The sequence below is a fragment of the Poecile atricapillus genome, chromosome Z, assembly GCF_030490865.1.
Source record: "Poecile atricapillus isolate bPoeAtr1 chromosome Z, bPoeAtr1.hap1, whole genome shotgun sequence".
NCBI lineage: Eukaryota > Metazoa > Chordata > Aves > Passeriformes > Paridae > Poecile > Poecile atricapillus.
The window spans coordinates 93,311,590-93,333,362 of record NC_081289.1 but is presented as its reverse complement, the minus strand read 5'-3'; the positions used below and the strand labels follow the sequence as shown (position 1 = coordinate 93,333,362).

The 21,773-nt window shown below is 40.7% G+C and overlaps 1 protein-coding gene across 5 annotated transcripts; it reads right to left on the bottom strand.

The window, feature by feature from the left end:
* Positions 1–1,163: 1,163 nt before the first annotated feature.
* PTGR1 (prostaglandin reductase 1) lies at positions 1,164–21,698 on the bottom strand. 5 transcript variants are annotated; one of them, XM_058827322.1, is made up of 10 exons: positions 21,619–21,698; positions 12,138–12,244; positions 9,621–9,666; positions 8,842–8,901; positions 7,473–7,640; positions 5,530–5,647; positions 5,076–5,231; positions 3,442–3,547; positions 2,305–2,423; positions 1,164–1,372 (listed from the first exon to the last, which is right to left on the bottom strand). In XM_058827322.1, the coding sequence occupies exons 2-10, from the start codon at positions 12,241–12,243 to the stop codon at positions 1,262–1,264; spliced, it is 990 nt and encodes a 329-aa protein (XP_058683305.1). In that variant the 5' UTR covers position 12,244; positions 21,619–21,698; the 3' UTR covers positions 1,164–1,261. The 5 variants fall into 5 exon arrangements, with proteins under 5 accessions (XP_058683305.1, XP_058683306.1, XP_058683307.1 ...); XM_058827323.1 differs by having other exon boundaries at positions 21,615–21,689; XM_058827324.1 differs by having other exon boundaries at positions 21,639–21,662.
* Positions 21,699–21,773: the final 75 nt, after the last annotated feature.

The following is a 21,773-nucleotide window of genomic DNA, read 5'->3' as shown; positions in this document are numbered from 1 at the left end:
GGCCAATGTAAAATCACACCACTGGAGCTAACTCAAATTGTAATTTGTTCTCCTCAGAAAACACTTCAAAACTACCAGAACCTCTTCCCTACTTGTGCCAAAATTCATTATTTCCAGTGGCCAGTTGACCTGCATTTCAGGGTGTGTTTTAAGTCCACTCAGCAAGTATTGTCAATCTACATCTTAAATAAGTGATCCATTTTTGTGGACATACAGAGTATCTAAACCTGGCACTGCAAAGATATTAAGGCTGCTTGGAATCTCTCTTCAAGGATCAGTAATGAAACTTCAAAACTAACCAAGAAGTTCTCCATAGTGACTGAAAAAGTGACCCTCAAGGCCCGTCTGTATCCCTTAGTAACAGGCCCTTGTTCTTTTTCAGAACATCTGAGATACTCAGTGTTGCTAATGTGTGTCTCCTTTGCTTGGCACTTTGTGAGTGAAGGACACTAACTGAACAGTAGGGCTACCATGTTCATCTCCCCTTCCAGGAGTGCCAGGGTGAACACTACGGCAAGGTCAGCTCCAAGGTTGGACACCAATGACAACTTTCTCAAGGGAACTGGTAACCATCCATATCACCTGTACTGAGATCTGCTGGGATAAACAAGTCCTTGTAAAATCATAGCTCCTTTGTGTTAACCACAAGGAAGTAAAAGAGAGAGGGTTCCACAAACAGAACTATAAAACAAGCAAAGTATACATTAAGAGGTTTATTTTTCCTTTCCATATTCTCAGAATAACTGAGATAGCAACACTGTATAACAAAAGAAAAAAAGCCAACTAGCGAGGAAGCTGGAATCCCCAAGTGCTGTTAGCTTAGCTTGTTCTCCACTCCTTGATATGGGTTAAAAAAAATCCCCCTTGCAAAGTTCTGGGCCAAATCAACAGGTAAAAATTAAATGTGCCATCAGTTAGCAAAGCTTTTCAAATCGATTTTCCTTTCTACAAGCCTGCTCATAGAAAGGTTCAAACTGTTACCAAATCTGTTACAGTTCTGATTTTCAGCAATTTAAAGGCACTTTGTTTTGTGTAGCTCCAGGAAGCAATTCTCAATTTCCTCAAGAGCAAAGCAATTGGAATATACTTAGACTTATTAGCCAAATTATTACTTACTAGCCATTATTATTATTAGTGGTTATAATCACCAAACATCTGGCAAAATGACGGAAACATGATGATCGTATGATTTGACAAGTGAATTAAAAGCATTTAACAGAATCACATTCTGCTTCACCAGTCTCCCAGAAATATCTGATCTTCACAGTTTTACAACAGCTTTTCCAAGATTTTCTCCCTTTAACATTCCTATAAAAGCCACTGGCATGTTCTCAAATCCTTCAGTGACTTGCTCATGGTACTTCATTTTTCCCTGTCAAAAATAAGAAAGGAAATTGCTGAATTTTCATCCACCAAAACTGAATAAATTGCAGCAAAATTTTCTCCAGCATATATATTTCATTTGAAATATGTAAACTGGCATACACCAAGATAACTGCAAAAGCAGGTGTGCTCTTTGTGAGGATCTGCTTTTGTTGTAGAACTGTTTACTTGGAGTCATAACAGTAAGCAAAAGTCACTGCTGTAAAAATATACCAGGACAGATTTATTGCTACTTGGACCCAAAACAATTGACAGGTAGGGGATCATCTCCCCAAAGCCAGGCCTATCTCTACCCATAAAGAAGTATGGAATTACAAATCCAATGATCAAAACTTCACCCATCCCAAATCCTCATGTTTGTAAAAGCTAGAGTCTCTTAGCCTGTAGTGTTCACATTCACAAACTTCTCACAGCCATGAACCAACCTGGTTACTAACTCAGCCTCCATCTAGAAAAATAAAATATAAAAATTCCCAATTAAGTCCCTTTAAATCCTAGCTCCCAATACTATAAAAACATTCATTCTTGCCAGTAATTTCCGCACAATACTACAGTGCAAATCCTGACCCATACTGCAAATTACTGAATGAGAAATACAGGAATTACTCCAAATACGAAAATCATCATTACCAAATACGTGTTTTGAATTATTCTGGAAGCATGCTTCTTCAAAGCCTACATGTATTCTGGATTATATCTGAGTCTACAAACTGATATCACACATCTCAACAAAACAGAAGGGTTCAGGCATATTAACTATTGTTTAAGTGCCCCCAAGAGTGTCACGGATCAAGGCAGGGAGAAGGAAAGTGTCATGCTGGGACCTCACCTAAACTAGAGGTCTCTATGACAAGAGACCTCTTGCAAAGATGGAATCTGCAGTGTGAGTACATCTTAAAACAACTGCCCTTCCTTCCTTACCTCCACGACCCACTTTAGCAGAGCCTGCAGACCTTCCTCCCACTGGTTCTTCCATCGGGTCACAATAAACCCTTCCATTTGAAGCTCTTTGAAAATCATGGGAATCTGCACATAAGGCCCTGCAAGAGAAAAGAACCAGCAAGCCACCTGCAATGTCAGTTTCATTCAAAATAAGTTCCAATGCACAAAGTGAACTTTTAGCCAGTAAAGACCACTGAATCACTTTGTTTCAGCCAGAAGCAACAGGTATTTTTTCCAGAGAATTTCCAGCACAAAAGACCAAAGATTCATGAACAGACTAAGGAGACAAAGCCTGATCCATAAAGCTATGGGGCTAAACAATTCTGGAAACAGTTTCATTCAGAAATTAAGTGGCCGCAGTTTCACCTGAGGGACTTTAACTGAATCTCAAAAATACGGTTTTAACACCTTTTTGGATAGTGTGCTGATAGCCTGACAGACTCTCATGCTCCCTCTAACTCTTAAAAATTTAAGTTATAAACTCTAGAAAAGGTTTCCTCAATCGTAGAAATGTGTGATAGTCTCCTCATTACCAAAAGCCTGTTCTATTTTTTTAAAGTGATCTGAGAGTCCAAAGCTGGTCAGCTACCAAAAAGAATAGTCTTTCTATTTCTTTTAGAAAGCAAATCTGGAACATTTAAAGCTATTGAAAACAAATATTAATTCAGCCACATTTCTCAGCAGTTTCATTAGTAGCTGAAATCCTATGGAGGAAAAAAAACAACCTAAAAACCTTAACCTGCATTATCTAAATACCTGAGGGAAAATCATTATCTCATCTTAAAGTATGTACTGCTGTATAAATGGCACCAGGACACCACACCTGGCTTCTGCTGACCTGTATCTAAATAGGGCCATCTAGAGTGCTCTTTTTAGTAGTTTAGCCACTCCAACATTTCTAATCAGCTGATGTTCACAAGATAGTGTGCACAAGGGAGGATGAGTGCATGTACACACAAGAAGCATGGTCCCAGTGTCCCACAGCAGCAGTCAGTTACCCAAATATATACACATATATACTCTTAAATGGCACAGGGAAGTAAACAGTAGATTGCCATTATGTCTTTCTGCTGTCACCAAAGAGAAAACCAATTTAGACACAATAAAGACCTTCACCTTTCTGAGGCACAGTGTCATTGTACTGAGAGATGGCACCACAGACTGCAATCCTTCCATACTTCTTCATCTGGTTGATAGCAACACTGGCAAATTCTCCACCCACCTGCAAGAACCAGAGCATGTGCAGGGTTAGAGACAATCCAGTGTCTAGCACTGACTGCCAAAATTTGCCAACATTGCATTGTTGCACAAAGAGGTTCAATCAGAGCAGCAACTTCCACCACCCCAAACACTTGGTGGCCGCAGAAACCCTTGCATTTACACAGTGCTATGAGGACTCCATCTCACTCTTCTAAAAATTAGTTATTAATGTAAGGAATCAGTTTTACTTCCAAATCTGCTTCACAAAGCTTGGTTTGGAAGCATGAGACAGGACTAGCACATAGATCCCTCCTCCTAAGGGTGCTAAGAAGCACCAGTTCTGCTTTTCCCACACACCAGTCTGCAATTTTACATCTGTACGTCGTGGTGATGTAAACTTTTCACTTTACGGTTCTCATCTCCAAAATAAGGATGTGCTGTAAAAATAAGTTTTTAACGGTTAAAAGCTGTGAGAAAATTGACTGTTGTGGGGAGCTCTGCACCAAAGTTGGAAGTGAGAAAGAATGGAATGGACATGACCATAAAACCTATTTAAGACCATTGCAGCACGGGACATGAAAGTTGGAAGGCTAACACAAAGTAGCAGGAGCTCCTGCAGCAGAGACAAGCACTCCACCCTGACACCAAACATTCCTTTCAATTGCCAGAAAAAGGCAAAACACCAAGACATTCATTCCTGGATTGGCAGGACTGCTGAAGGAAAGACGAAATGCTAAAGAGGTGACAATGACTTCTTTTAAATGGGGTAGCTAGCCAGGGAGTTTAAAGACCACGTATCAGTTAATACCCCTATATGGTATTATATTATCAGGTATAATGCATATGTTAGCTGTAGTAGGAAAACAAAAGAGACAGGGCTAGTTTTCTTTATCTTGGAAGTGAACTGACATGATTTACCTGCATCCATACTGTTAAACTTTCTTAGCCTTCAAAACAAGATGTTCACATTCAAACACTTAGCAAGAACAGCACATAGTACCCATTAATTCCAGCTTTATTTGGGAGATGTCAGAAACTTTCTGAGGTCTGCTCCAGTAGTTTTGCCAGTGGGCCTTGCTACAGTTTTGTTTACAGGTACCAATGTAGTCCCCATGACCACATAATGTGGAGCCACCCACACTCACTCCTCTTTCAGTAACAGCAGAGAAATGCCGGTGGTCAAAGGTGGGGCCAGGAATGGATTGGATCAGTTTCATGTTACTGTGACCGTCACCTCCCCAAAATGTGCCATGCTTTTCAGAGAGTAAAGTAAAACTTCTCTCTCTACATTCACAAATACTGCCAACAATACAGCTTCACCTTTTGGGTTTTGTTCTTTCTCTTACTGCCCAAGTCAGCTGCAGAAATACGTGTGGGAAGGGAACAGAAAAGCAGTAAGCTCCTACAGAGACCATTGCTTGATTAAAGGGATCTCCATACTGAAATCCTAGTGTAGATTTCAATTAGATTATGACAATAATTGATGAGTTCCTGCTACAGTTTAAAAAAAATGACAGCTGCTCAAGGCAAGGCCTTCTCTCTGAACTTACATTGTCAAAGAAACAGTCATAGCCATCAGGAGAGGCTTTACGCAGCACTTCATCCAGAGATTTAACAGTCTTGTAATTAAAGGCTTCATCAAAGCCTATTTTTTTCAGATAGGCAACCTTGTCATCTGAGCCAGCACAGCCAACCACTTTGCAACTCTGCAAGGAAAGGAGAAAAATATTTATAAACACCTCCTGACAACACAGGGGACAATTCAGGCTGACACTCAGAGTGTGCAGAGTGAAGGGTTCGCCCTTAAAGTAAGGCTGTTGTCAGCATATGAGCTCCTGAAACATCCTACTAGACTTACTGTATCTTCAGGAGCTTTTCCATCTCAAGACCCTAGTGTAGGCATGTTGTCAGGGATGCTTTTCCTACTGATCCTTCATAGCCTTGTTGCCCTGTTTTACAGCTATGTCTTCTCAGCAGCAAGTATGAGCAGTTCAACCCACTCACCCAAATTTTAGCGAGCTGCCCCACCACAGAGCCCACAGCGCCAGCTGCAGCATTAACCAGCACTGTCTCTCCTGGCTTCACCTTGCAGACCTTCAGCAGACCAAAATATGCAGTGAGGCTGCAAAGAAAAGGAAAGAATGTTCAGTGAGGAATAAAAGATGATAAAACAGAGACATGACTTGACCACACTGAACCAAAATATCATCACCACCAAAACAAGATTAAGTTTTCCTATACTGTGAAATAGAAAACTTAATCCAACCTTCTTAATTTGGCCTTTCTGGCAAAATTAATCTGGCAATCACAGAAAAAAACAGACACTGCTGAGAAAGAGAATGCTAAGGAAGAAATTTCTATAAGGTGAAATTTGCTTTAATTGTATTTATTAGTAGAAAGGAGAAACACAGATAACTCTGCGACAACTCAGTTACATACTGGAAGAGATAGTAAATCCAAGCTAGACAGAGGTCAGTTGCCAATTGGTATCTACTAGATTAAATTATACTCATCACAAATCAAAGCTGGCAGAAAAAGATAAAAAGGGTGAGAAACACTTGCTGAACTGATGGGCTCACTGCTCCTGAGGACTACTCTGCTATGGCTACTGGGTGAAACACAGAATCATTAAGGTTGGAAAAGACCTCCAAGATCACCGAGTCCAACCTTTGACTAATTATCACCTTGTCAACTAAACCTTAGACCTAACTGCCACACACAGTTGTTTCTTTAGCACTTTCAGTGATAGTGAATCCACCACTCCCCTGCAGAGCCTGTTCCAATGCTTGACAACATTTCCTGGGAAGAAATTCTTCCTGATGTCCAACCTAAACATACTCTAATGCACCTTGAGACCATTTCCTGTTGTCCTGTCACTTATTAGCTGAGAGAAGAGACTGACACCCCACTTGGCTACAACCTCATTCAGGTAGTCATAGAGAAGAGTAAGGTCTCCTTGAGCCTGCTTTTACCCATGCTGAATAAGTCAGACTTGTGCTCCAGGTCCTTCATCAGCTCTGTTGCCCTTCTTTGGATATGCTCCAGCACCTCAAAGTATCTCTTGTAGTGAGGGGCCCAAAACTGCAAACTGTACTTCAGGTCTCACCAGTGCACTAGTAATTTGTAGGAACCACTAAAGTAGCTCATTGACTGGCCAAGAATCCCACAAAGTTCTTCTTTTAATTTCTAAATTCAAGCTTGGAGCCTCCTACGTCATAACTGAAAGAGCTAACTGGATCCCTTTATCCAGAAAAAACATGCATCTTGACTGTTATTAAAGTGAAATCTGAGAAGTTCTTCACCACACACAATTTTACAATCATTTTGAAAGCCTTCCAGATCATTAGAACTGACTAAATCCTGATCTCCCATAAAAACCACGTGATGGTAACATAAAAACTAAATGAGGTAACGCATGAAAATGAGGTAATGTATAAAAACTAATGAGGTAAGAAATGCAAGATCAGAGAGATTCCAAAGCACAGCAATTCTGTCGCTGCAGTGCAATTTAAAGGACATCTACTTTGCTGCATGATACAGCATCTGTCCTTTGCATTTTAGGGTTGATACTGGAAATACAGCAATAGCAAAAGAGCCAAATCAGTAAAAGCAGACTAGTCCAGGTGCCAGTGAAGTTTGAGACTTTCCACTGAGTTTAACACAGACAGACTGAACTAGATTCTTTCCAGCTTTTCCTGGATTCTCCTTCTGACTTATTACAGCTCCTAAAAGAAAGAAGCATAATCTCCAAGGCAAATCTCCTCTGATGTGGAGGACGGGCCAAACTTCATGCCCTATACAGGGCAAGGGCAACCAGAGGCACACCTTTTTTACCAGCATAAATAGGCAATATGCTGGTAGAACAAGACAAAGGTCAGTACAGACAGCCAGAAACCTCCTGCACACCAAAATCCAGAGGACAGTTGCCTTTTCATCTCAAAACTTACCCTGGCATGCCAACTGTTCCAAGAGCTAGAGATCTGGGGAGTGATTCTGGCCAACTGGAAGGAAGGAGTTGTAGATCTTTCCCATTAGAGATAAAATGAGTTCTCCAGCCCTTGTTACCCAAAACAAAGGCCCCCACTGCAAAAGCAGGATTTTTGCTTTCTACAATCCTGTTTAAAAAGTAAAAAAAACCACAAACACAAAATCAAAAACCAAAACCACATCCTGTCAGAAACAAATTAATACCAGCTTTTCCATTTTTCCTGTGATTCAGAAAAGGAGTATTTTCACATCATGATTTTTATCCCATACCTCCTGATGCTGTAGGTGTCAAGTGTCTTTCCTGAAATGTCGACAACATCTTATCGTGAGGGACGTACTGGCAAGATGATTTTAGATTCAGCCCCTCCACAATAAACTGAATTTCCCACACAAGGGCCAACTGTTTCTTTGACTAGCACCAGTTCGGTCTGAGATCAGACCAGGTTTCTGTGATTTAGAATGCAGGAAAGAGGACACTGGGATTAAAACATGGAACAGCAAGGAGTTGCTGATAGACTGTCTGTTCTCAGACAACCTGCACCTCATTTAAAAGTTGAAGATCCTGAGATGGAACCTCTTTGGGTAATGAAACCAGATAAAAAGCAGTATCTAAAATTGGGGGGACATCCATAACAGCAGCCTCTATGCCAAATGAAAATTCCACTCTTCAACAAGAAAACTGTGTTGGAAAGGGGTAGATAAGCAGTTTACAATTATTAGAAACAGCTGACCTTCCATTCATCAGACTTGGTTGTTAATTTATCCTAGCCCTCAATGTTTCTGCAGAGAAACACAAGAGTCAAAGGCTACAGATGTTCCTAGGCAGCAACTTACAGGCAGCACAGCAGTAACAAGGCGACAGAGGGCAGCATCTGTGTAGCTTCATTGCCACAAACTTGGGAAAAGGATGGATTTAAGGTTATATAACCCTTTCGCTAGAGCTGTATCTTTGCTGATGCGGTGATATTTTCAGATGGAGTAGATAGCATACATGGTTGCAGATAAGCAGCTACTAGCACATCAGGTTTTAAAATGTTCAAAATATGTGGCAAGTACAATGGTTGGTCCTTTATACTTGTAAAAATTGGCTTTGAAGACATTATCGGAACAACATACAGATTTTATCATAGGTCTAAATGCTCTCCAGAAAGGCAAAAGTGGTTCTTAGAGAAATGACACATTCCAATCAGTTACAGGTAAGAATGTCAGTAGCAGAAGTATGTACACACAAGTCAAAGATGGGTAATATAGGCTGCAGATGTCTCCAGTGTCAGCACATTCCTGTTGAGATCTGCCACGCACATTGATAACAGGAACTGAAGGTCTTACCTGGCAACCTGCGTGCCTATCATTATGTCACCTTCTTTCATGTCCCTTTGACTGTAAGGCCTGCAACACAGGCAAACACAGTTTACTGTATGCAACTTTAATAATATCCCAGACATGCTACAAAGTAGTAGCAACTATTTGACCCAGGAAGATAGTATCAGCAGTGCTGCTGAACAGATCACAGCTTGTCATTCTAACAGTATAACCAGATGTTTTTCAGAGCCAGCTACTTGGGCATCCTGGGCAGCAGTGTTGGAGGGATGATTGCATTAATCTTCCCAGCATGGTCCCAGCACTAAAAAAACCCTGAGACTTAGAGAACTATCTCTAAATTTAGCACCCACAATGCCTCTTCCAACTACCCAGTCTCCCTGTGCTTCAACTACCACCTATTGGGTATATCCAACTGGGTATAGCAATGTCCAACTTAGAATATGTGTCCTTAAGTACAAGTTTGCTAAGTTAAATTAAGCAGGAACTCCTATGAGGCTGCAGTCTCAATCTGAGTACATTGCATTCCAGTTGAAGACATGACAAGGAACAACAGATGATGCCAAGAAAAGTCTAAGGCAGCAGAAATGTTACCCCAATGTCTAGCTAAATCTGGCACAGCTCCATATTTTGAGTCTTGTAATTAACATATATTTTTTAAAAAGCAGACAAAAGCATTGGGACTCTGACAACAGTGGGTACTGCCTGCCCACTATTTTTTTGAGGTTCAAATGGCAAATCAAACGAGGCACTTTAGCCAGAAATTCAGAAAGGACATAAAGGTATACCTCATGTAAGGATCAACACTGAGAAACACGGATTCAAGCAGCAACTCTGCAATGAAAGACAAAGCAAGTTCCTGGATATTAACAGTGCAGAAGAGCATAGTTTTCACAAGTCAATCTTTCAGCTAAATTGATATGAACTCCTGACAGCTCAGATCTCCTATATCCCATCTTTGTTTAGGGGAAAGCTGTCCCGTTAAGGACTTTTGGGTTAAATTATTTTTCCCTTTGAGCTGAAGATTGACGAGAGGGAGGCAGTTTTCTCTTGTCTGGTCTCAGTTGTTTACTCTTTTCTTATCAGCATTACAGGGTACAAGGAGCTATGTCCACTATGATAGAAAGGGGTAAAATGGCTAACAAAGATCCTCTTCAAGGTCTTTTATATGTCCATTTACCCAATTAACAGATGCCAACTAAATTATTTTTCTTAGTGACCCAATGACCCAACACCTGTGTGCTGCACTGCGACATTTTTTACCCAATCACTTACTACCACCCAAAAACCCCTAGGAGAAGAACATGAAGAAGAAAGAAGGACAAGAGACAACACCCTAAATCCTCCATCTTGTCTCCTGTTCTCTAAACTACTTTTTCACCCAGTGATTTAAGAAACTTTCTAATCTACACACTTACACTTTTTCTATCTAACTTTAACATTTGTTCTCATGTATCACCATGAAAACATGCTCATGAATTTCATGTTATATGAAATTCAGTGTTTCTCTGGATCTTATAATTATCAGAAACAAGGGCACACACTTTGTATTCCAGACTCCAACAGAAAGCCTATCAGAAACAGCCACTACATTCATAAGTTTTGGCTTATTGGTATGCTGTTGAAAAAGAAACTTTCCCCAGCGTAACTTTAGGAAAGCATCTTATTTTCAACCTGCAACTTTGCATGTGTCTCTTCTCCCTATAGAAGGGTCAAGCAGACAGAATTCCTAAACAAATCTCTCATTTAATTTTGACGTAATAAGAAGTGTCAACCCATGAGTCAGGCAGAAGAGGGCGGCACAGGTCAAATACAAACTATTTGGCTGCCTTAAACAGAAGGCATTAGTTTATCTTTTCTAAGTAGCCACTTTACTGTCTATAATAACACTAGTTCTTGGGAAAGACATTGTTAAACATGTTTTAAACTTCTCATTTACCCTGCACTTTTAGCCGTTCATCTCCACGTAGTAATATTTTTCATTGCCTGTGCTGTAGTGATCTAGCTAGCACAAGCTAGAAACGTACTCAGGTATGTACATACCTTCTCTTTATTCGAGTGAGCAGGAAAGCCATGCACCATAACAAGGAAGGCCATCCATCACCTTTAAAAATGTCATTGTAGTGTGAACTTTTGCCTCTTTTTGCTTTAGGGATTAAAATAGGAAGGAAAAAAATACTCCATGTTCTTAAATACCCAGCGGCATGAAATTTTTAAGTGTATCTGTGTATGTAAGAAGAAATCAGTTTTCAAACATTTAAGTTGTAAACGTAATTGGTACTTTAATATCCTTCTGCACAATTCCTTCTGCACACCTTTTTAAGTGTGGCAAATTTTGTAAATGACAAGTGGTGGGATAAGGCTCAAGAAAATATGGTACAAATGTCCATGTGAAACCAAAAATCACAGTTCATTCTTTTATCCACAGCTGTTGATATGATATTAAGTTATCATATTCCTTACTCTTCTCAAAACAGAGAAACACAGGAATAAAAACTGCCCCTTTTTTTTTGTATATTTATATTCAACCTCTCTTCTTGTTGCAACAGATCAAATAAAATAAGGACTGGCAAAAAAAAAATTTTGAATGCAGGTGGAAATCATGCCATCCTACCTCTCAAAATAAAAGACCAACCTTCACTGACTCCAACCCCAAGGTCTTTCAGCTGTAAGCTCATTCCCAATGCAGTCACTCTGCTCCCCCCAGCACTATCCTCAACATTTTCCCCTATCAGCATGAAAAACTCCACTGAAAACCTACTCCTACAGCGTATCATGTTCTCCATCTTATTCCAAAGGATTTTGCAAATTTAAGTAGATAAAAACACTCTACTAGTAAAACATGTTGGGATTTTAATATAGTTACTTCATCGGTTCTGTGTCACAGTTCACTTCCCTCCTTCTGCATTAAAGAAATTCTGTTTTCCCTGTGGTTGTAGGTTTTGAGGCCATATCACTTTGGTACTTTTCTCCATTTGCAAACACATTCGAATGCCTTTGTCATCACTCAGCAAGTGTGATTAGACAGCACGAAACTGTGAAAGGTATGGGCAACTGCTGTGCAATGCACTTACAATTCAATCACTGTTTCTAGGGGCATTATCAGAAGGCAAGGTGTCTGAAACCACCAACCCCCCCAGTATAGTCTTCAGCAATTGTCCTTCTCCCTCAAGGCACACAGCTTGTGAGAAGCCAGCAATTTTTGAAATTCCAAAGAGAAACATGCAGTTTGATAGATTCACAGCCATATATCTGCAACCATAATCTCCAGAAAAATCAGTAGTAACAGGTAGCACTCTACTCACCTCCATCCTTTAGATTTGGTAGCTCTATCTCTTTCAGGTCAAAGTCACTGGTTTTGGGAAAACCATCAAAATGCTTCTTTAGAACCCAAGCTTTGGCAGTCACCATCCTGTGTAACAAACACAGACAAAACACATGTCAATCTGATGCTCAGCAGTGCTGGGTTGCTCAGGGGGATGGTTTAGACTTCATCAGGCAAAACGCCTATCTGGATAATGTGTCATCACACAAGAAAGCTTCTGCTTGCTTCTGTGGTCAAATCACCAGGTTAAGAAAAAATGTCAGAAAAGTCTCCTTATTGCTTTAGCAACCCAAATCTCCCTGTGACCTCAGACCTCCCTGCCCGATGGCAGCAAGTCCTCATGTGGGAAGTCATCCCAGAAAAATGTACAACTCCCACACTAAGGATAGTAAAGAAGGAAAATCTACTATTTTCAGGAGGAAAAAAAAATCCCTTTAGAAAAAGAAATTAAAACTTAAGTTGCCACCATTACCTGAGATGTCTACTGAACCTACTTTTACATGCTTGAACCAAAGTGCAAGTGAGAAAAAAATAGTAAACAAAACCTCTTTCTGTGACAGTCATCATATTGAAATAAACCACTTCTCCAGTTGCAAAGCTTAGAGCTTGGAATTGGGAGCACATTGCTACAAATATATTCCATACAAGACAGAAACAAATAAATTACTTGCATTAATTCTATCTTCACAGATCCTTTTCCCTTCTGACACCCAAGTGCATCAACAACAACAAAGAAAGAGAAGCTTATACTTAGAGCAGGCAGATGAAAACTGGGTCTTCTGCTGACAAGTTAATAACCTTCTGTGTCTGCTCAGTCGGTGGCTGGACTCCTTCAGTCACACACTTTAAAAAGGTGAAAATGTCTGCTGTCGACACGTACTGCCCTCAGTACACAGGTAAATCCTCAGTAAAGGTAGCATAAAGGCACACCCACTGTGATTCACCTTCCCATTAAGATTTGAGATCAACCCTTCAAACACTCCCAGGTGAGAGCTCGGCCAGTTGCACAGGCATGTTGTCAAGCACGCAATGCTAAATGCGTAAAACCCGTGGTTCTAGATCTAGAACCCACAAAATACTGCAGTCAGGAGACCAAGACTATCCACAACACGAGTTTCTTCAAATTACATTTTACCCATCCAGCCCTGAAACTCTTAACTCAGTGCAAAAATATCTAATTGAAAATTAATGTCCATTTCATTGCTCAAGTCATACTTTATCACAGCAAATGACCCATACATTCACCACTCATGGTGTGTGCCCTGAAATGTTCACTGTTCCCAGCGCAAGGAGAGCTTGTGTGGCTGTGCCTCTATCTACCAGCCACCTTAAGAAACAATAGCAAACTCTGGCATTTTGCCCCAACTATGCTGCAATGAGGTGTGTAGAAAGGGAGAAAACTTTGAACAGGAGACTGTCTTCAGCTTTTGTTCTTTTTGTGAAAACGCACAAGTACAATATGAAGGGTGAAAACTGTAAAGAAACCAATATATAGCCTGCGAGGTGTTCAACTACAAAACCCACGAAGACAGAAGTGCTAATTAGTAACAAGGACCTGAGGAAAAAAAAGCAAAATGTGTTTATTAAAAGTGCACGTGCAAGGATTAGGGAGAACAGAGCAAGCTCTCCACTATTTAGATAAAAGAATAAGTCACCAAACCCAGAAACTAATCAGCACTCAAAAAATTTCTGTGATGAAACAGAGATATTCTGTATTTCTCAATGACAAAGAAACACAACACAGGTGAAGGTTTCCTGCACCAGAAGCGTGTGCTGGGGAAATCACCTTTCACAAAATTAAGAATAAGAATCCTCAGAATCAATGTCAAAGCATCCCACACTTAGGTAAATGAGCAGCCAAGGCCAGCATTTGTATCTGCTGCTTTATGTATTTGCTTTGGTGTCAACAGTGTTCGGCAGTAACAAAAGATACCATGACACTGCTGCAACAACAAAGAAAGCCAGAAAACACGTTTACAGGAGCAAATGGTGAGTTCAGAGTAACACAAAACTGATCCCACTCACTAGCTTACAGTCCTAGGCATTGAGAGGGATTTGTCCCACCTGTGTGCCCTGCATTCAGATAGGTACCCAAGTGGTCCAACCAGAAATGACCAGGGACAAAGGGATGCTGGCTAGGCTGGCAGCCATTCACTGATGTGCCATTTGCGCCTCCGGGGAGCCAACAGTGATTCAGAAATGCTTTGTCTTCCATTCTGTCACACATTTGTGAATCAATAATTGACTCCCTGCTTTTTGTATCTTTTGTCTGTATGCCTCTAACGCACCAGCCCTGTTCTTTATTTTCCCACTATCCTATCTTAATAGCTTGAATCTCCATGTCTGAATACAGGAACTTGTTACATTCTTCAGGCTGTCCTTTGTTTTGCCTACCTGGCTCTTTCAAACATGCTGTAATCATGTGATCTGCAAATCTCATTGCCATCAGTACTGGCCACTTCTGTCTCTCTGCTGTTGTTTCTTTGAGTGCTTCCACGCTCAGACCCCAAAGATGTCTACTTCTTGGAATATGGGTTTTTTCAGCAGAGCAATGATCCTGTCTAGGAACAATATTGAACAACTCATTTCACTAAACCATTTTTTTTAATTCCATTTAGGCCTAATTCTGTAAACAAGACAAATTTTCTGCTTACTATTTCCCTTTTTCTGTTGAAATCACATTGTTTCAGCCACTTCAAGGCTAGGAGACTTTCCTGTAGGTTGTAACACCAAAAGCCTCAAACCAAACAGAAAACACAGGCACATGGTTGATTAATGGATCCACAAACTAATTCCTAGGCCAACAAACCAAGATTGTTTTGTATATTTAGATATAAAATTTTAAGAAGTGGCAAGGACTACATTGCTTAAGCATATTAAATAACTCCAAAGGATAAACAGCAGTGATACAACATTTGTGGGCTGCAGTTAAATCTTACTTGACTAAGCATGTCATAACCACAAACTCGGTTCCAAGAATAGTAACCTGCTCTTGTAAACTGTAAAACTACTTTGTTTTCAATGTCAGTAGGTTTAAATAATACATTTCTTTTGACTGTGACTTTTGATTTTTAGCTGGTTTTCATTTAGATCTGTATGGGCTGAGTGTCAGTAGAAAACCCTGAGAAATTATTTCACTGCACCTGCAGAACAGGACTCTAGGGACCCATACTTCTTAGACAACCTAATCAATAGTTGAAGAACAAAATTCAGTAAAGAATAATTTAATGGTTATCAATTAACTAGAGATGAATTATAAGTCACAGAACAAGAAAGATATTTTGAGTAAGATAAGGAGTCAAAGGCCTATACATCCCAGAAAACTTGATTAATACATTGCAGGCACAGTAAGGGAGCCATTTCATAGTCGAGTACACCTCAGAAATCTTAATCAATAGTAATTGTCTAACCAGGACAGTAAATTTAATAAAGCACTGTTTAGCTGGGTAAAAGTTGGGTTATCCATTAAACAAAGATAGATGAAGTGTTCTGGAAGTAAAATAAACAAAGCACACATACCATGATGCAAAAAAATAGGCATATTTTTGGGAGTGTCTATAAAAAATCTTGAATGTTATAGTGTATATAAATGCCTCAACATTGTTGTTTCTTTGAACCTGTCTCTGGCACATAAATTCCCAATATGTTCCAAATTTTGACTCAAAATTATTGTTAGGAATGTTCATCTAACAGCTTTTTGCTGTTAGATTTAAAACTCTTCGTTTCACTTCTGTTTGTTTTCTATATAAAGTGTATATATACACTAATAACCATTATATTAACCACTATAAATTACATCATTATAATATATTATAATATATATATTATAAATATATATAATAATAATATATTATAATTATAAATTACATCATTACAGTAAAGAGACTGCTATGTTAACTTGAGAACGAACAACCAGACAGTGATAAGAAGACTCCTTTAAAAGGAAGGTGATGCATTTCTGCTTGATTCTCTTATAAAAGAACCATCAAAGCCTTTGCTGAAATTTAAGTCCAAGACAGCATTTTTTCTGATGTCCTTGCCCTAACCCTCCTTGCCCTGTAGTCCAGCCCATCAAGTTATCAAATAATAAAGGCTATCAAGGAAAGAAGTAATGGATTAGGAAGTGTTGGCTTTTTGCACTAACAATATACATAACAAAGCAAAGATTCCATCTGTGTTCAGGCACTGCAGTTGCTGCAAACTGTACCACAGCTGAAAACAAAGCACCTTCACGCAGGTAATTATAGCTCAGTCACCCAAAATCAGCATGGGTAAAGAGATTCACAATTCAGGGGAAAATGGAAGTGAAAAAGGAGGAGGTGAAAACTGGAATACCGTAATACACACTAGCAACTACAAAAGAAGGTTGGGAATGAAAGAGACAGACAAGTCTGAGAAAATTGAAATACTTTAACTGAAGGCTGATGAGCTAATGGTGACACTTGAAATCTGGGAATTGTCACATTAAAGTAGAAAAGCAGTAAAGCTTCCAAGACAGCATGAGTCAAATCAGAAAAGTTTACCTTTCTTAAGTAACCTCAGCTGTTATTCCTGACTGGTGTGGTATGGTTTCCCAGCCTGGACTTGCCCAAATCTAACCTTGAGGACAAAATTCTCTTACAAACCTGTCAGTCATAAATTCAATTCAAATTCTGGGTTAGTTTAATTCAGTTCATTTTCCTGACAGTCACAATTTGCAGATATGATTGTGGTACTTCTATCTCCATTCTGAGGCAGTTACACCTATGCTCACACACACAGTGGAAGAACAGGGTATGATTAAAAGCTGAGAACAGTGTATCTCAGACACAATTAGTTTGTAGATTGGTTCTGAGGAGAAATTCATGTATCACCACAACAGCAAAGTCCTTCTGGTAATCATCATCTTATCTATTTTCTTCCCCTAGATCTGCAGCCTTTCAGAGCAAAGTGCCAGGAACCAGCACATGGGATAAATACCTTTAAAAAAAATCCAGAAAACAAAAACACACACACACACAAAAACAAACAAACAAACAAACCCCCAAACAACACAAAAAAACACAAAAAAACACCCAAAAACCCCATCCCAAACTAACATAAAAGGACTTCCTGGCAGTAGATACTGCCATGGCAGTGATAATCCAGAGGCTACTTCAGGACTTCCCATACACATACAAGGATTACCAATTACCTGGATTGAGTATGGCCTCAAATCCTATGTGCCTACAACATTTAGAAAAACTACCTTTTCCTCCCCTCTGGCTTAGCTCTTACAATGCTTTTTCAATTGCATTCTTTTTCCCTGTGGTAAGAACAACCCACTCCCATGGTACTTTCGGCAGGGACCATACTGTAAATATCCATGCAAGCATGACACTGCATTTTGAAGCAATAAAGCTGCAACTACACTTACTTATGCAATACTATCAAACCTTGGAAGAAACTCAAAGATTGGAGCTGACTGATTATCACTCTACTAGATGGCTGTGCGACCCTGCACTTTGTTACAAGGTTGCAATTGCAACAGTAGTTCAAAGGAGCAGGTTCACAAAGGAAGAGAAAAGGAAAGTTAACACCATCATGGAAATCGGTCTGCTGCATCCAGCTTTCAGAAACTGCACATCAAGTAATGCCTTATCACTCTCTACAGCTATCTGAAAGGAGGCTGTATCCAGTCTGCAAGTAACAAGTGACAGGATGAGAGGAAATGAGCTCAAGCTGAGCCAAGGGTGATTTAGTACAGGTGCTATGAAAATATTCTTCACAGAAAGGTCTGTAAAGCATTGGAACATGCTGTCCAGGGAACTGGCACAATCACCATACCTGAAAGTGTTCAAAAAATATGTGGATATGGCACTTCAGGACATGTCTACTACATGGACAAACTACATTCACTTAGTGGTGAACATGGTAGTGCTAGGTTGGACCTGATGATCTTAAAGGTCTTTTTCCAACTTTAGCAGTTCTATGGCTCTATCTGGCACAGCAGTTGATGTGGGCTGATAAAAAAAGCTGAAGCTTCTAAAAGGGCCAGCTGTGCTTTCCCAGTCACTGCACAGGCACCCTAAACTTCTTTCAGGAACTTTTTTTACTTCTGACTTACTTAAATGTTGGTACAGGACAAACACATGTTGTAACATCAGCAAATGCAAGATTTCTTCAAAGCTGTAGCTTTCCTGTAGCCCAGTTTCACTTCTCTGATTTGCAGCAACAGACCTCTTACTGCCCCACAGAGAAAAACGCTTAATCTGCTTGATTTTACAGCTGCCACAGAAAACCGAGTTTTTAATAGCATAGGTTTCTACAAAGCTTAAGCACCCCCTTGCAACATACACATCTCTTGCAGCATAGTGTACTACATGAACTTGGAAGGATCTCTCTGAGGCTCCCTCCTGGATTTCTGTAATATTTTAGAAGGGCAGTTTCATCATTGAACAAGTTCCTGCTTGTAACATGCACAACCAACTTCTCCCTCAAGATGGAAACTCACTGCTCCAGCCCGCTTAGCATACACATACCTCTGATCTGGTATCTGTTACCTGTTATATTGTAATATTAAGGAGACAGATAAATGAAGAATTAAAGTGACATGAGGAAAAAAAAGAAGAGAGATGTGAACAAGAGTAAGGAAACAAATTTTAAGAGTGGAAGCACAGACCAGACTGCAGACAAACATGTGAATTATATTTCTTCTAGAAGATAAGGACTTCACAGTCTCTTCAGGCAACCTGTTCTAGTACCTGACCATGACATGGTTTGGCAGGAGGACTCTCCATGTGCCATGGGAAAACACTGTTTAGCAAACAACATTTATCATCTCTTACAGTGCATTCCCCTAAGATGATCTGTGTTCCATTCTCTTAATAATGTCTTGCTAAGCAGCTAAAGAAGGCAGTAGGAAAAACAGCTTTTGTTTCTGGATACTGAACAAAGCCATTTCTCTCTTGGTTCTTCTTCATCATCTTGGTGATCCTGCATTGGATTTGTTCATGTGTACCAGTGACTTTCTTCTACTAGGGAACTGAGAACTCTAAATGCAGCAGGATCCAAGTTCAGGGTAGCAGGGAAAGATTCTGCCCTTCCAGGTCATGACTATCTAGGTCTTTCATAAGGTTATCAAAAATTTTGGCTAGCAAGGGGCTGCCAACTGGACTTAGTCCTGTGGTGGACAATTCTCCAATTTAGAGACAAGTTTAACTCACCAATTTCTCTCTGAGGTAGGGCTAGATGAACACTCACTTTTACAGACCATAGGAAATATCTCAGAACTCACACCCATGACTAGTGTTGATCAGTGGCAAGAGGCAAATCTGTCAGTTGCCATATGTCACTGCTTCTTTGTCATGACACTGGAACCCCTAGGATGGCATTTTTCACAGATGCAACCCTGCCACCTTCACTTATGGTGGGAAACACCTTTATACTTGTCCCCACCCTTCTGTCCACCCATTCAAAAGGTGTGGAAGGAGAGGTGATTTGCCATTGAAGACCGAGGCAAAAAAGTCATTGAATACCTCAACCTTCTTGTCCATTGCTACCTGCTTGCCAGCCTTGCATTTTCCACAGTAGTGTGTGTGTCTGTGTGTGGGTGTGCACGTACACTTTCTTTAACCTCTCTCGTCTGAGAAACGTAGAAACCACTCTTGATATTCTTCAAACTCCTTCTCAAGATGCCCCTGGCCTTCCTCAGTCCATCCCTACACAATCAGACTCCCTATACTCTTCCCAGATACCTGTCCCGGCTTCCATGGCCTCTGCATGCCTTTTAGTTTGGCCAAAGAAAGACCAGCAGTTCCCTACTCACCCATGCTGACTTCTTGCCCTTCTTACCCAATTTGTTGTGACTGGGGATTGCTAGCTCTTGTGCTCCGTGGAAGGTGTCCTTAAAAATATGTCAGCTCTGTTCCATCCCTTGTCCAAAAGGGCAGCTTCCCAGAGAGTTCCACTGACTAGCTCCTTGAACAGCTGGAAGTTTGCTTCCCTGAAATTCACTATAAAGTTATTATAACAATAGCAAAACCACTCCTAGATAGCCAGTTGCTAAAAATATATTTTCCTTCCTCAAACTCAAACCATGTGTTATATTCATTCCAATGCACTAACTGCATGTTAAGTAGCTACAGCTGGATGTTATATTTCTTAAAATGAAGCACTCAAATTTAAGCCTTATGACATCAAAACTATTACAGATCTACTTAAGAACCTATTTTTTAATATTTAAGAAATTATTTTCCTTTCTCATGTCATATGCAAATAGGGAACAAACCTGGCTATTTTTATAGGATAAAGCCTCTCGTATCAGAATTGGTTATGCTTTATTTTCATTTCCTTTTTTCAGGCTATGGTTAGTCTGGATGGAAAAGGAGCAGCTGGAGCAGGTACAGTACCAGCTCCCCAGCTGCCAGCTCCATCAACCACACACCGAGAATGACTTTGGCCATTTGAACAACCAGGTGCCACCTTCAGTGTAGTCCAAACAGCCACCTCTAACAGGAACAAACCAGGAACCCTCCTGCAGGCAGGCAACACTTAAGCACATTTCCCCCAGGGGGCAGATTCAAAAATAATTTCAGAATACTTTCAGTTTGCCAAATAGTGAGCTGTATAGTTATACAGTATCAGATTCTTGTCCGTACTTCAAAATCATTTTTCCCAATGTAGTTTCCAGATGTAAGAAAGTGACCAGCAGATAAGGGACCATCATGCGCTTCTGGCTACAGTACTTCTAGCAGCAGTGCTGCCACACTAATTCCTTAAACAGCTGCATCCAATGTAATTCCTGAAGCAAGCAAATACACTAACTTTTTTCCCTAATGCAATGTAGGCCTGCAGTCTGAATTATTTCAAATTACTGAAATAACATCAAACTCAGTAGTCCAGGGCACCAAGTTTTACAGCAGACCTCGGTAGTTGCACCATCCAGCTGACCGTGCAAGACTGAAGCCCACCGCCAAGGTCCTGGTCTACTTACAAATCACGACAAAAGCAGGTTCAGGAATGAGCAAATGCATCCAGCCGACTTTGCTTTCTTGCTTTGACCAGCGCAGCAATAAATAGACAGCTACTGTTCCTCAAGTAACACATATTCACAGATTTTGAACAAGTTCTCCTAATTCTGCTTGAATGGAAGCATGTATAAGAAAATGACAGCAATGGATTTGTTTTTTTTCTTTTGGGGGGGGGAAGGGGGGGGCATAGTAGGAATGCATGTAGAAAACAGAACAGCACTTCGTTCATATTAGTATAATTCCAGGAAAGTACAAAGACACTTCCCGCTCAAGTTAACGCTCAAGCTCCTCAGCCCCGCTACAGAACTCCTCAGGAATACCCAAGTGCCTTCCTGTGCACCCCCATCTCCCCCGGGGACCAGAGGCCCCTGGCCTCTCTCCCTCACGGGGTCAGCACCCGTCATTTTCCGCCGGGTCCCGCCCCCGTCAGAGCCGAAGGAGCCCCTTCCTAGCCATGCCCGCCGTGCCTGCCTGCTCTGAGGTGCGCGCACTCTCTCCAGGCCGCGTCCCTGCTGCGCTCGCTCCTCTCCCGGCAGGAGCCAGGCGCAGCCCTGCACCGCCCCTCTCCCGCCGGGGAGGGCGGGCCGGGCTGAGGGCGCGGGGACGGCCGCCATCAGGCACCTCCC

Coding starts and splice junctions, on each gene's coding strand:
- PTGR1 (XM_058827322.1), bottom strand. CDS start 12,243: ATGGTGACTGCCAAAGCTTGGGTTCTAAAGAAGCATTTTGATGGTTTT. Junction 5,232..5,529: donor GGCAGCTCGCTAAAATTTGG/GTGAGTGGGTTG, acceptor CTTTCCTTGCAG/AGTTGCAAAGTGGTTGGCTG. Junction 3,548..5,075: donor ATGACTGTTTCTTTGACAAT/GTAAGTTCAGAG, acceptor TGGTTCTTGCAG/GTGGGTGGAGAATTTGCCAG.